The 13,819-nt window shown below is 40.2% G+C and overlaps 1 protein-coding gene across 1 annotated transcript in view; it reads right to left on the bottom strand.

Annotated features, from left to right (window-relative positions):
- The window catches only part of LOC128365075 (growth factor receptor-bound protein 2-like), an 8,669-nt gene extending 4,029 nt beyond the window's left edge, over positions 1 to 4,640 (bottom strand). Inside the window, 3 exon segments of the mRNA XM_053325704.1 lie at positions 837 to 968; positions 1,394 to 1,485; positions 4,563 to 4,640. Coding sequence (XP_053181679.1) covers positions 837 to 968; positions 1,394 to 1,485; positions 4,563 to 4,640 — 302 coding nt within the window.
- Positions 4,641 to 13,819: the final 9,179 nt, after the last annotated feature.

The following is a 13,819-nucleotide window of genomic DNA, read 5'->3' as shown; positions in this document are numbered from 1 at the left end:
CTCCCTTCCTTCCTTATTTCCTCCATCCTTCCTCCCTCCCACCACCAGGCACAGAAACAAAACATTCCATTCTCATAATATTCAGTGAAAACTCGGACCAATCATATCATTTGGTCCGAATGACTCGACTGTATCTGTTGTAATATTACAGTTACCGGATCAAGTTTAGCATATTGCTAACAGACCTAAGTTAGCTCTAGAAAATTATCTAGTGTTGGGTTCCTGTGCGTGAATAATGCCAGATCTCTCTTGATTGGCGCTTTTTCCATATTCGGTAAAATGTACAGTTTATCAGAATTTAACTTTCCGCTGTAACAACCCGTCCACTCACGTTACTATGTGTGTGTGTGCGTGTGCATTGTCTTGGTAATTAATATTGTAGTACGCAGAGGGGGGGACATAGGAGGGAGGAGGGGTTGTTGCTGTTCAAGTGTTTTCAATGTGCTGTGTGAAATGCAAGAAAGGTAAAAGTAGCTTTAATGTTGAGAAGGAATTTGGTTTGATGATTCAAAAACAGCACTGTTGTTTCTTCTACTCCAGTTAGGGTTATGTGATCTTTATATATGTAATATATTTGAACCAATGTTTAATTGCAGGCAGAAGAAACTGTAAAACATTTTTTTCAAGTTTAAAAATGGTCACATTTAACACTCATACTAGGTGAAGCTAATGCTAGTTATCTTTGGTGATACAGCTCTATATAGAATTTGATAGCAATAGACCTGTACAATACAAAACATCATCATAGGCATCATGTGAATATCAGCAGAAACAAAAAAAAATAGAAGTAAGTACATTTCAGCTGTTGCCAGTCCAACACTCAAATACACAAACACTGAACGCACCTGACAGAGATGGAGAAGTTCCCGCGGCCTTGTTGTTGGCTGGCTCGTATGAGAAAGGCCCCCGTATACTGTGACATAAGCTTCTTCTCAGCTTCACTGCGACTAATGTCCTCTTGATACCAGCTGGAGTCGTAAAGGAGGGAGGCAGGGAAGGACAGATGTTTTGGGGCAAAGCCGTGATGGTAGTGAAGGAGGTGATGACGAGGTACAGAGATAGGAGGGAAGAAGAGCAGATAAGGTGATGATGAGAGCAACAAAAAGAAAGCAATGTAACATGGAAATGTAGATCAGGGATGACATGAGCAGGTTAAATATGAATCTGTATATGTATGGTATAATGGCCGAAATCTTGTCAGTGACTCTACAGCTGATCTTGATTTGCCGCTGACTATTGAGTGAACTATTAAGTGTCTATTATACAGGAAGTAGTGATTGAGTGACTAAGGGATTGATTTCGAGCACAGCGTGGATCTTGTTTCTCAAACAATGCCTGTCAATCTCTTTCATTTACTTTTCCCATTCATTTTTGCCTTTACTTGAGGGTTTACCTGGGCAGCTCCATGTCGATGAAGTTTTTGGGTACGTAGCCTTCAAATTCATTGAGTTCTGCTTTGTACCAATTCCCATTAGTCTGCAGGACCTGACACAGTGGGACACATTCACATGAAATCGAAATTAAGTCACAAATTAAGTACAGTCATCATGTGTTTGTGCTGTGGAGTGAACTTATTAGACAATTTCAAGAGATTGATTTCCCATCTGGTTTCTATTGCTGGTAGCAATACCAGAAGGGTTAGGGTTAGGCTTTTTTCCAATACCTTAGCTTGAGGAACTATTCTCTTTGAACAAAATAAGCCAATGTTTTTAAAGGTATACTATGCAGGATTTGTCAGTTGCTATTTGTAAACACAACAGTCAAAATTGGCCCCGCCCTCCTAACTATTGGATGGACTGCAGTGGAATTTTGTATTGACATTTATGGCTCCCAGAGGATGACCCATATGAAGTCCGAACTCCCGAAACAACTCACTTTCTACCCCAACCGGTCAACTGGCGACACAATTTCATCTGCCGTCCACCTGACTAGGCTTTACGGCGATCTGATCGGCTATATCGGATCGGCCGATATTTCGCATTTTATGCAATTAGTGAGATCGGCTGTAATGTCTTAATTCGCCGATCCGATCAATGTCGTCATGTTGAAACTTTCTGCAGGGTTAGGGACATGTTTGTTTGAATCTGACAGTTAGTTTTAGCCCTGTCACGATGTGATAGACAATAAAGTTTTTGAATATTGAGCTGTCGGATTCAAACGAACATGTGGGTGTTGTGGCCAGACAGATAAAACACAAGCTATTTGCAATCTGTGCAACACTTAAGAACCTCATGGGGAAGCATCTGCAAAATGTTTCAACACCACAAATGTACCTGGATAGGAAACACGAGGAGGAGCAAGAAACGGATCGTGGACAAAGAAGACGTGATCGGATCTGTGATTGTTTTATTTAAACTCACTGATCGGTGATCGGCCCCAAAACTCCTGATCGTGTAAAGCCTACACCTGACTCTCTCGCACCTGGACAGAAAGGGCAATTGTGCCATAATGCTGTTCATAGACTGTAGCTCAGCATTCAACACAAGAGAGGCACAGAAGCTGGTCAGGAAGCTGAACCGGCAGGTTGTGAACACCGCACTTTCCATGTGGTTCCTTGACTTCCTGACTGACAGGCCTCAATCTCTTAGCCAAGGAAACAACACTTCCAGAGTCACCAAACTGAGCAGCGTTGCTTCCCAAGACTGTTCACCCTGATGAGCCATGACTGTGCTGCACAGCTGAAACTGTATCAAGTTTGCAAATGACAGAACAGTGATGGGGCTCATCAGCAACAATGATGAGTCTGCCTACAGAGCTGACGTCAAACAGCTGGTACACTGGTGCCAAAACAAAAGAGGTGATTGTTGACTACAGGAGGAATGCCACCACTCACACTGAATATTAATGCCTCTGCTGTTGAGACAATCAAATTCCTGCCGAGGAGTTCAGAACAGGGAAGACCTCAGAAAGTTCAGCAGCGTCATCACTTCTTTCAGAGACTAGAAAAGGCCAGCCCCCCCCCCTCCATCCTCACCACCTACTACAAAGGGACCATACAGAAAAACCCCTCCAACTACATCACTGTCTGGTTTGGGAACTGCAGCATCACTGAGCAGAAATCTCTCCCTCACACTAGTCACAGTCAACTACCATTGTTTCAGGCTCCTTTCACCCCTCCTATGGACTGTCTATCCATCTGGCAGAAGGTAATGGAGCATCAGGGCCATGACTACTAGATTCTGCAACAGCGTCTTCCCTCAGGCGGTCAGGCTCCTCAATTCCCCGCTTACAGTGTAAGTGATGGGGCCAAGATCCACACTCCTCTTTCTATGCAAAAATGTATTTAAAAGTTTATTTGAAGCTTGAGCCGTCGGCATTATTCAAATCAAGTAGACATCTTTCAACATTACAGTCTTTTTAGTGCTTCAGTCCCGTTTTTTTGTTACTATACTTCCACTGCAGCTCAACGAGGAAACACCAAGTAAACATGGGGGGAATTTGATGCTATAAAGACTGTAAATGTGGCAGTTATCCACTTGATGTATAACTCAGACTGCTGAAGCCCTGTACAAGCTTCAGATAAACTTTTAAATGCATTATTGATGCTGTGGACACAATGGATTTTGCCCCTCATCACTAACAATGAGGGTTAGGGTTAGGGTTAGGGTTAGTGCATTTAAAAGGGGTTAGGGTTAGTGTTAGGGTTATTAATAGCCAGTAGGAGCAATTATTACAGAAATACTTCCATTGTTCATATGAGCACCTGACTGTGGTTTTAAGACAAACTTGAAAAATTGAGGACCTTTTCTTTAACACTCTTATCTTACACCATAATCTAGACACATTTCAAGTAAGTTCAAAGTATGATGAATGAATAAAAACTGCTTGACATCAACAATATAGCCTAGCATTGTCATTGTGAGTGTATTAGCATGCCGATGTCAACATGTCGGTCAAACCACATCGCTGTAATGTAGGAGGAAGAACAGCCTTTCTTGAGCAAGTGGACTGTATAACTTTGTTGTTAAGAGGAAGACAGCCGCCACTTTTACACCCCAAAAGTTCACAGCATTAGTCCATGTACAAAAATCAATGAATTCAACTGTGTGTCTCAGGATCCAAAACAAATTTTCATAAACTGCCCCAAAAAGTAGTGAAAAGCACTGCAGGCAACAGAGACAAATTCATGCAAATGCATCTCCTGCTGTATGAATGCATTGAATGCTCAGTCCTAGAGGTGACGTTGATTTACATGAAAATATTGCTGCTGGCACAATACACAGTCTGCATTTGAATGTTTTTCATGCTGAGAGGTATTTGTAATTTTACAGTGTGCAATGTTGGAAAAACAAAGGAACATTTTATAAACTAGAAGAAGTGTTTGGTGTAAATAGACTCATGCATTCATAATGTTTTGCTAGTTTTTCCACCACTCTAAGTGCATTTACACTATAAGTCACATTCACCCATTCACACATTGAGGAGGCGCTTAGCATTCACACACACATTTACAGCTCTCAGGAACAATTTGGAGTTCAGTATCTTATCCAAGGGCACTTCAACATGTGGAGAAACCGAGAATCGCTCGTGTGTCTGTGTGTGTGTGTATCCATGGTCCTTACCTTCAAACACTGTCCCCTTCTGAAGCTGAGTTCACCATCAGCTGCAGCTTCATAGTCGTACTTGGCTGTAGACTCCATGGAGAAACTACAACAAAGGTTTAAAAAAAATGGAAAATATGTTATGTGTGTGGGTTTATGAATGGTTTTAAAATGATCCATTATGTCACTTTATTCAATTATCCCATTTTTAATTATTCTAAAGTTATAATAGCCCAGTAAATGCAAGTCCATTTCGTCATAGGCAACATTTGATAAAGTATTAATACTGAAACTTTTAATGCAACTGTGTTGAAATGACAATAAAGTTTCTTGATTCCAGCTATACTGTTGCGTTGTATACCTGCCTTGCATCTAATAAATGAGGACTAAATTATTTGCAATATTTTAAGCGGTCTGTGGTGATATGAAGTAAATGTTACATGTCGTATGCGGTTCCTCAAACATATCCTCACATACGTGACATTTGCACTGCACAAGCACTATTTTTCCTCCATTTTATTTATTTCATGCACATGAGAAGAATAGATTTGACAGTTAAATCAATAAGCTATCATAAACTTCACCTGTACTCAGTGTATTTCATTGGAAGTGCAACTGAACCCAGTATGTTTTACCTTTTAGTAGGAGACAAGTCTGTATTGACAGCTCAGGGCAACAAACCACAGTTCAAAATGACAACCTGTGGCCATTGAAGAGACAGAAACGTTGAGTTACTCACCATGTATGCGTTGTTATCCCTGCAGAGGTGAGATCGTTTTTCCTGATAACAGAAAGAACTGTCAGTCAACTTGACTTGGTGGATTCAAAGGTCTGGACCCCCAGGCAAGAGATCGTACAGTTTACAAAGAGAAAGTGACAAATTCCTGCTTCTTGCTTGCAGGAAGCTCAGTCAGACTGCAGCTGCTACTGAAACACACTGTCTACTGCTGCTGACCACTGACACACAGTCACATGTATGTACACCAAAATAGGCACAGGTGCAAAACCTATTACTATATTTCTTTTACCGTCAAATACACAATAGCTGTCTGTCACTTGAGTGTCAAACCTTGAAGGGCGCCTTAAGGATACCTAATGCACACTTCTTGTAATTCTTTAATTAACACATTAAAACAAAGCAACTGAAACTTAAACTATTATTAAGCAATCTTACTATATCTGAAAGAGGTAGTGAGAATGAACTGTCATGCAAAATCTAAGAATATAGACGGTAATTATACCTTCTAAACAGCTAATATTAGCAAATTAACAAGAAGTGTATATGCTACATGCTAAACAACATGTAACCTCCAGTTATTGTTAACATAGCTGCATACTAATCTTCAGCTAACATAGTCAGGTTAGCCTTAGAGGGCAATTTAAAACCTGGCTGAACAGCAATGTTTCACTGCCCTGTCTGTTTGAAAGTGTCATTTCTGTTTCACCTTTGACCAACATTATGTGTGTCGGACGTGCCTGGGAATTCAACTGACACTGCACTTGCATCTATTACATCAATTACATCCACTTCCTCAAGAGGAACTAAAAACAGGAACATTTGTTTTTGTTAACCAAAAAACAAAGTTTGCTATTTAAGGATGAGATGATGATTTTCTTTACAAATCCTCAGTACAGTAGGTGACAGGTCATTTGGGGTTTTTGAAATGAGTTGGGTTAAGGTTACGACAAAGCTTCTGTTGACTTGCAGTTTGTGGGAATGTAAACCACGTCTACCCGTCAGTAGGGCTGGGCAATTACACGAAAAAAAAATCGAAACCGACATTTAGAAACTCTAATCGACCTAATCCTGCTCATGTCAATTAATCGTGGTGTTCACTGTTGCCATGACAGCAAAGGTTAAGATATCTTTAAGGAATTTGAAAACTTGTCTCCAGTGATCATTTGAACCCAAACCATGATCTTTACGTAGTTCTAATCAAGTAAACTAGACATTAACATTAACCACAGCGTCACACCTTAACCCTCCTGTTGTCCTCGAGTCAAGGGAGGAAGGGAGGAAGGGAGGAAGGATGGAGGGAGGGAAGGAAGGAAAGGAAAGAAGGTAGGAGGGAGGGAGGGAGAAAGGAAAAGAGGAACGGTGGAAGGAAGGAAGGAAGGAAAGAAGGACAGAGGAAGGTAGGGGGAGGAAAGAAAGAGGGAGGGAGGGAAGGAAAGAAAGACGGAAGGAAGGTAGGAGGGAGGGAGGAAGGAAGAAAGAAAGGAAGGAGGAAAGAAGGAACAGTCAAAACAGATGGGGTCAATTTGATACTCATGTGTGAGGGCAGCAGTGTTAAATACAAAAGAAAAATACATAATTGTTCATCAAGGGTGGAGATAATTGTTGATTAATCGTTCATTAATCGTAATTGAGGTTAAAAGTTCAATTAATTGTGATTTTGATTTTTGCCATAATCGCCCAGCCCTACCCGTCAGTCTGTTTACCTGTAATTAGGTGAGATAGTGTCTTTATGCTTCTGAGGTAATTCCTGTTGAAAACCCTCCATAAATGAAACATTCAGACATGCTCGGTAATGTAGATGCTCGATGACGTAGATGCTCTGTGTCATGTTCAGGTGCAAGAGATTGGACTCATATGTGCTGTGGATACTGCCACACTTTTCTCATTTTAATTTGAATTATACTTATGTTATGCATTATGGTACAATGAGAAACTGTGACACTGTTGAGCCACAAGTCTGCAGTAGATTGGGTAAAGGCCTGTGGTAGGATGTTTGAGGTTTGTCTTACATGCGAAGGGCTGAACCTTGATGTAATGATTGCATTTGCCACATGAGGGCAGCAGGGTGCAAGAAAACCAAAAGCCATTGCACATTTCACAGCTGTATAACCTGATAGAAGTTAAATATGAAATACAGATTAATAATATTGTTATTTACATTTACTGCTAAGAGTTCACACATGCACACTTAAAGAGTCAGATCAGAGGGCTTTAGCACCAGGATACTAGTCACTGTATTTTGAGCAGGTTGAAGCAATGCAACCAAACTTAAATGGCATGAAGTGACTAAACTGGTGTCTGCATATAATCTGAAATGAATACAGAACTAAATATTTTGGAAAATAATGAGAAAAGCCCATGTTTAAAAAAATGTAGTCTTAGTTTGGACCATATGCCAATATACTGTGTAAGGATATCGGTCAACCATCAAAGATTCAGTACTGTTTATATAGTAGTTACTATCCTTTGAAGATATCTGGTTGTATTAACTCATTGTTTGTAAACTAATGCAAAAGACTGCTTTATTTATATTGATTTTTTCTAACCCTTTTCCACATTTTAACCTTTACTACTAACAGTTCCTTAATTAATTTTGCAGAACATTTTCTAAATACCTGACTCAAATATTAATGTCCTTAACCCTCGTGTCGTCCTCCCGTGTCGTCTGTTTTGACTTGTTCCTACTTTCCTCCCTTCCTTCCTTCCTTCTTAGCTTCCTCTTTCCTTACCTCCTTCTCTCTTTCTTTCCTCCCTCCTCCCTTCTTTCCTCCCTCTTTTCCTTCCTTCCTTCCTTCCTTTCCCCTCCCTCCTTCCTTCTTCCTTCCCTCCTTCCTCCCTCCCTTCCTTCCTTGACTTGAGGACAACAGGAGGCTTAAAACAACATCCATACAAGAAGGTAAATTCTATCAAAAAGAATTAATAACATTGAGTAGCTACTGTTATAGGGATGGACTCCGTCATATTTTACATTACATATATTATTGGGTGTATTTTGACCCCTCGTGTGGTAAAATCACTGACTTCAGACCAAACCTCTGTCACCAATATACAAGCTGTGAGTCCATGTCACCTTTTTATCTTAAAACCTTTTTAATGTAATTATCTCAATTAACAGATAAACAAATTCAAAAAATAACACTTCCCCACTATGTTTCAGACAATCACACCTCAAGTGACCGGTACATGATAAATATAAAATATGCCTAGTGGAGAAGGAACAATGTAGAGAAGATAGTAAAGGAAAATAAATTGCAAACAGAGAAATACTAGAAGTCAGCTAAGAGAAGGAATAAGAATGAGGACAAGCAGTGAGAGAAAGTGTTGGAGGTGAGCGGGTGCAGGGCTGCAGCCAGTGGCGATGCAAGCAAATAGTGCCACCTCTCTTTTTTCTCTCTCCCTCTCTGATATTCACAGCCAGTCTCAGTGGTCGGCCTGCCATGATTGCTCAGATTCCTGTGTGGTGTTCAGTGGGGATTTGATCTTGTGACAGGGCTGAAAAGCAAATGTGATTTTGAAAGAAGAAGAAAAGGAAAAAAAAAAAAAAAAGAAAAAGCAAAGCAGCATCCAAGCAATCAGCATTCCCACCATGAGAGGTTTGATGAATGGACTCGATGTACTCTCATAGATGTCAGTGTGTGTTGCTGTGACTTTTTTTTTTTTTTCTCCACAATGCCAAAAGGATCATTTGTTCTTAGCTGTTGCCAAGGTGACCTACAGCTGTACGTGCATCTGTTGTTATGTCGCCTATTATGGCACATCAGGAAAAGTAAAATGGGTACAGGTGTAACAATTCAGAAAAGGAAATACAGTGTGTGTGTATTGACTGTATGTGTGTGTGTGTGTGTGTGTGTGTGTGTGTGTGTGTGTGTGTGTGTGTGTGTGTGTGTGTGTGTGTATTGACAGTGTTTAATGGTCTTAGGCCATGAAACATGCCATCCAGCTTCATGACAGAACTCATAAAGCTCCCTTTGAACAGGTGGAAAGACCCCTATGTTTCAATGCAGCGCTGCCATTCAGCATTAAAAGACCCATTAACTGTGTTCGGTGTGCACGATTGTGTGTGCGCCTGCTTGTGTGAACACTCTCAACACTCAACAGTAGTAAAGCGCTGACAGCCACATCTTTAAGGCGTCAAGGGACGTCGAACTCTGGAGAGTGAGGGAGTGCAAATGGAAGAGGGAGAGACTCAGAGCAAGTTGAATGTATTTGACAACAGAGAGACAGACATATGATAAATATTCTGTGAGCAAACATCACATCTCATCCTGTTTACTTTGCCTAACTCTGCACAAACCTCTGTCCTAGTCTGGAGAGGGTTGTGACAAAAAAAGGTCTCTCAAAATCAAAAGACAAAAAACTATCTTGCTAGGTTTTTTTTTTTTTACACAAAATCTAAGCCCTCCGAAATTCTCTCTGACACTCAAAAAATTGACAGTATTGTCCCCGGTAGGAAAACACTGACACTCCACAGAAAAAGAGAAAAAAAAAGTTCTGCAAATACATGAAAAAAATATATGTCATAAAATACCATAAACATTTACAACAGTCTAAACTTTACAAATCTTCAAATCAAATACATTTGAAACTGTCGTGCTGGATAGTCCTTTTTTTCCAATAAGTGGTCCAAACAGACCCCAGAACAGTCAGAAAAAAAAAATCTTTAATTGGAGGGAACAAGGACACAAACATAACTTTTCAACATATTTGTCATTCCATATAGAAATTAAATTACATAAATTTGATCTGCTTTAATTTGCTTGACCTCTAACTTCCATACAATCTCAGTCATTTATCAGAGGAATTTGACTCAATCTCCACCCACCAAATTATACACACACACACACACACACACACACACACACACACACACACACACACACACACACACACACACACACACACACACACACAGGCAAAAAGAGCTAATTAAAATGAACAGCAGAATACATATACTGTACATTCAGAAATATCACAGACTTGCATCAGAAAACAGCTTTTTAATATTTTTGCACTGAGAAAAAACAACTACTCATTGATTCTGTCACACACAGGATAACCTGGAGTATCTATTCATCCGCCGCCATGATAAGATCAAAATTTAATTTGTATTCTTTGTTCAATACTTCGGCTTAAGACCAAAACTAATTACGTCGTAGTCAATCTCAGCTGTGCTTTGACTTAAGTGCTAATTAGAAAATGTTGCCAACAACATTGTCTTAGTTTCTGTTAAACTTCTAAACGAAGAATGTACATAAACATTAAACCTGTTGAAAATGAGCAAGTTAGCAATATAATGTGATGTGAATATTATGATTTTGGGCTTTGTGAATAGGTTGAACTTGACTACAGAGCTGCTCTGGTTAAAATCATAGACTGTATAAAAGAAATGGACTGCTGCTCTGAAGCCAATAGTTTCGGATCTAGGCAGCGCCATCTTGAAAATTTCAGGTGCATGCTGGGGAAAATAAAAACACGGATTCTACTTATATGGGCATGAGGCGGGACCATGGGCGGAGCGAGGAGGTTGCTATGGATGGGAGGGCTGGATGAGGACATTGGGCAATCAACCTGTCAATCACGACGTAGCCACACCCTAATGCATACCCTGCTTTATCGTCTAATATAAAATCAGGGAGGCCAAAATTTCACAAATGAACATCATACTGCATTGAAGAAGGCTTTAAACTAGCGATTGAGACCATAAACACATTTTGAAAACGTTTACTGAGGTTAGAAATCAAGTGAGAAGTTGGTGAATTGACTTGTATAGAGACGGAAGTCCTTTTGAACACAAAACAGTCGCCCCCTGGTGGCCTTTTGATAGAATGCAGCTCTAAGTTACTTCTGTGTTGGCCTCATTTCAGAGGACCAGAACTCCCCGCCTGGTTAAAATTAAAATGTATTTCTTCCATCAGATGGAAATTTTACAAAATGGCTAAAGACAGTTCAAAATGACAAAAAACTGCTACTCTAGCTCTAGGAGATGATAAAGCATATATGGACACTAAGTTTTATTCTGAAAGAGGATTTTTTATTATTAGCTGTCACCATTAAATTTTGTTACCTTCCATTTCTGGGAAACTGTTCCTTAACCTTCAAGGTTTGAGCCCAATAAAATGCTCGACTTCCCACTGCAGCTATGAGAAAAGCTTGTCTGCAAGTCTTCAGTATTTCTAACCTCCACTTCGTATAATAGAGAAGTATGGGTGAAGAGCAGCACTCAAGTAGAACACTCAAGCATCGACTTGTTGACGTATCCTCGAGTAAATACTAGATGACCCTGACCTCCCTCTGAAATTGCCCTAAGTGAAATGATTATACCCCGAAAATCAATAAAACATTATGTACTAGTAGGCGTTCCTCACCATTAGGTGTTCGGGCTTTCTTTCTCTGGACATAATGACGGATAAGAGCCTGTCCGTCGCTGTCAATGAGTCCATACCTCACCTTTCCTCCGCTGGAACCATCCATCACTCACTCGCTCATATCTATGTATTATACCGCATTACACTGATGGTGCTTTCAGGGTTTAAATTACTGAAATAAATGGTTATGCCTGGGCTGTAAGGTGGGGTGAACCCTCAGACAATTGTCCATAAAGCAAAGTGGACTCGGAGCGTAGAAAGATGCTGGAGTACTCAAAGAGGTTCTGTCAAGGTGGCGTCTTATTGCATTATGGTTCAATTCTAAAACTCCTTTGTAGCCTTTGTGTGGTACGGCTGGCCAATTTTCTATTTCTTATTGTAGCAGTTAGAGGGTTGAGAGGAATACATATGATAGGTGAATGAGATAGAAGATAAAATATACTGTAGCACCTAGAGACCCTTGGAAATACACATGACTGGGAAATGAGTAATACCAACTACTGCTACTAGTAATATCCTTAAAGTTGACAGTTAGATAAGATACAGATTCACTTATAGGGCAAAGAGATGTGGTTCAAAAATAAACATATTTTTATTAACAATCAAATAATGAAACTGGGAAATGTTGCTGAAAGAAAAACAATATAACTACATTATTTTAAAATATAATTAACCTTCGTGTTGTCCTCTCGGGTCAAATTGACCCCGTCTGTTTTGACTGTTCCTTCCTTCCTTCCTTCCTTCCTTCCTTCCTTCCTTCCTTCCTTCCTTCCTTCCTTCCTTCCTTCCTTCCTTCCTTCCTTCCTTCCTTCTTTCCTTCCTTTCTTTCTTTCATCTTTCTTTCCATCTGTCCTTCCTTCCTTCCTTTCATCTTTCCTTCCTTCCATCTGTCCTTCCTTACTTCCTTCTTTCCATCTGTCCTTCCTTCCTTTTCTTCGTCCCTTCCTTCTTTCCTCTGTCCTTTTTCCTTTCCTTCCTTCTTTCCTTTCCTTTCCTTCCCTCCTTCCTTCGTTCCTTCCCTTCCTTCTTCCTCCCTTCCTTCCTTCCTCCCTCCCTCCTTTCCTTCCTTCCTTCCTTCCTTCCTCCCTCCTTTCCTTCCTTCTTCCTCCCTTTCTTCCTTCCTCCATTCTTTCCTTCCTTCTTTCTCCCTTCTTATCAATATCTCCTGCACAGTCGCCATGTTTGTTTTTGAGTTTGTTGTTGTCATAAACGTTTGACTCTGTGCTGCCCCCTGGTGGATGTATTGGTTAACGTCCATGCCAACGTAAAGGACACATGGAAGTATGTGAGCAGTGACGGTAACATCGTTTGAAATGGATGGATACATTTTCGTACGTCCGTTGAGCATAAATGGGCCCTTACAGTGCTTCACTAGCTTGTTATTCTACATATCACAACCTCTTGACTGTAAGCTACATTTTAAATATCTCCAAGAACTTAAATGCTCTCCAGAGACTGAAAATATGATAGTAGCTATTAGTCTTTGAGGGTTTTTCTCAACCTGACCGAACTTAATGAATATGTCAGCTAGTGCAGCAGTGTGGCTCAGTTTTAAGTGGCTCACTGCCAACTTTGAATAGTTTTTGGATTAAAAAAAAGTAGGTCTAAGGCACAGAGGAATTATTAAATGTCAGGCTGTGGATACACACAACGCTTGTAGATAAGATCAATACATTGTTCGCTCTGTATGACATTTGTTAACATGACAGAAATATAGAGATTGCCAGCCTCACTGTTTAACAATAATATTATAAACAGTATATATATAGATACATATATATAGTTTTATATATACAGAGTTTTTCCTCTGTTAACCATCATCATTTAATCAAACATAATTCTGTTCTACTTATGTTGCCATTTTGTTCTTTCCTCCCTCACTTCCTTCCGTCTGTTCTTTCTTTCTTTCCTTCCTCTCTCTTTCCTCCCTTCTTTCTTTCTTTCCTTCCTCTATCCCCCTTTCTTTCTTCCTTCTGTACTTCTTTCCTTCCCTCATTCCTTCCTTTCTTCCCTCCCTGCCTCCTTCTCTCTTTCTTTCCTCCCCTACCTTCCTCCCTTCCTTCCTTTCCTTTCTCCCTTCCTCCCTCTTTCCTTTTTTCCTCCCTCCCTCCCACCTTCCTTCCTTCTTTCCTCCGTCCTTTCCTTCCTCCCTTCCTTCTTTCCTTTCCTCCTTT

The sequence above is a fragment of the Scomber japonicus genome, chromosome 2 (genome assembly GCF_027409825.1).
Source record: "Scomber japonicus isolate fScoJap1 chromosome 2, fScoJap1.pri, whole genome shotgun sequence".
Lineage (NCBI taxonomy): Eukaryota > Metazoa > Chordata > Actinopteri > Scombriformes > Scombridae > Scomber > Scomber japonicus.
This window is presented reverse-complemented; position numbering and strand designations above follow the sequence as displayed.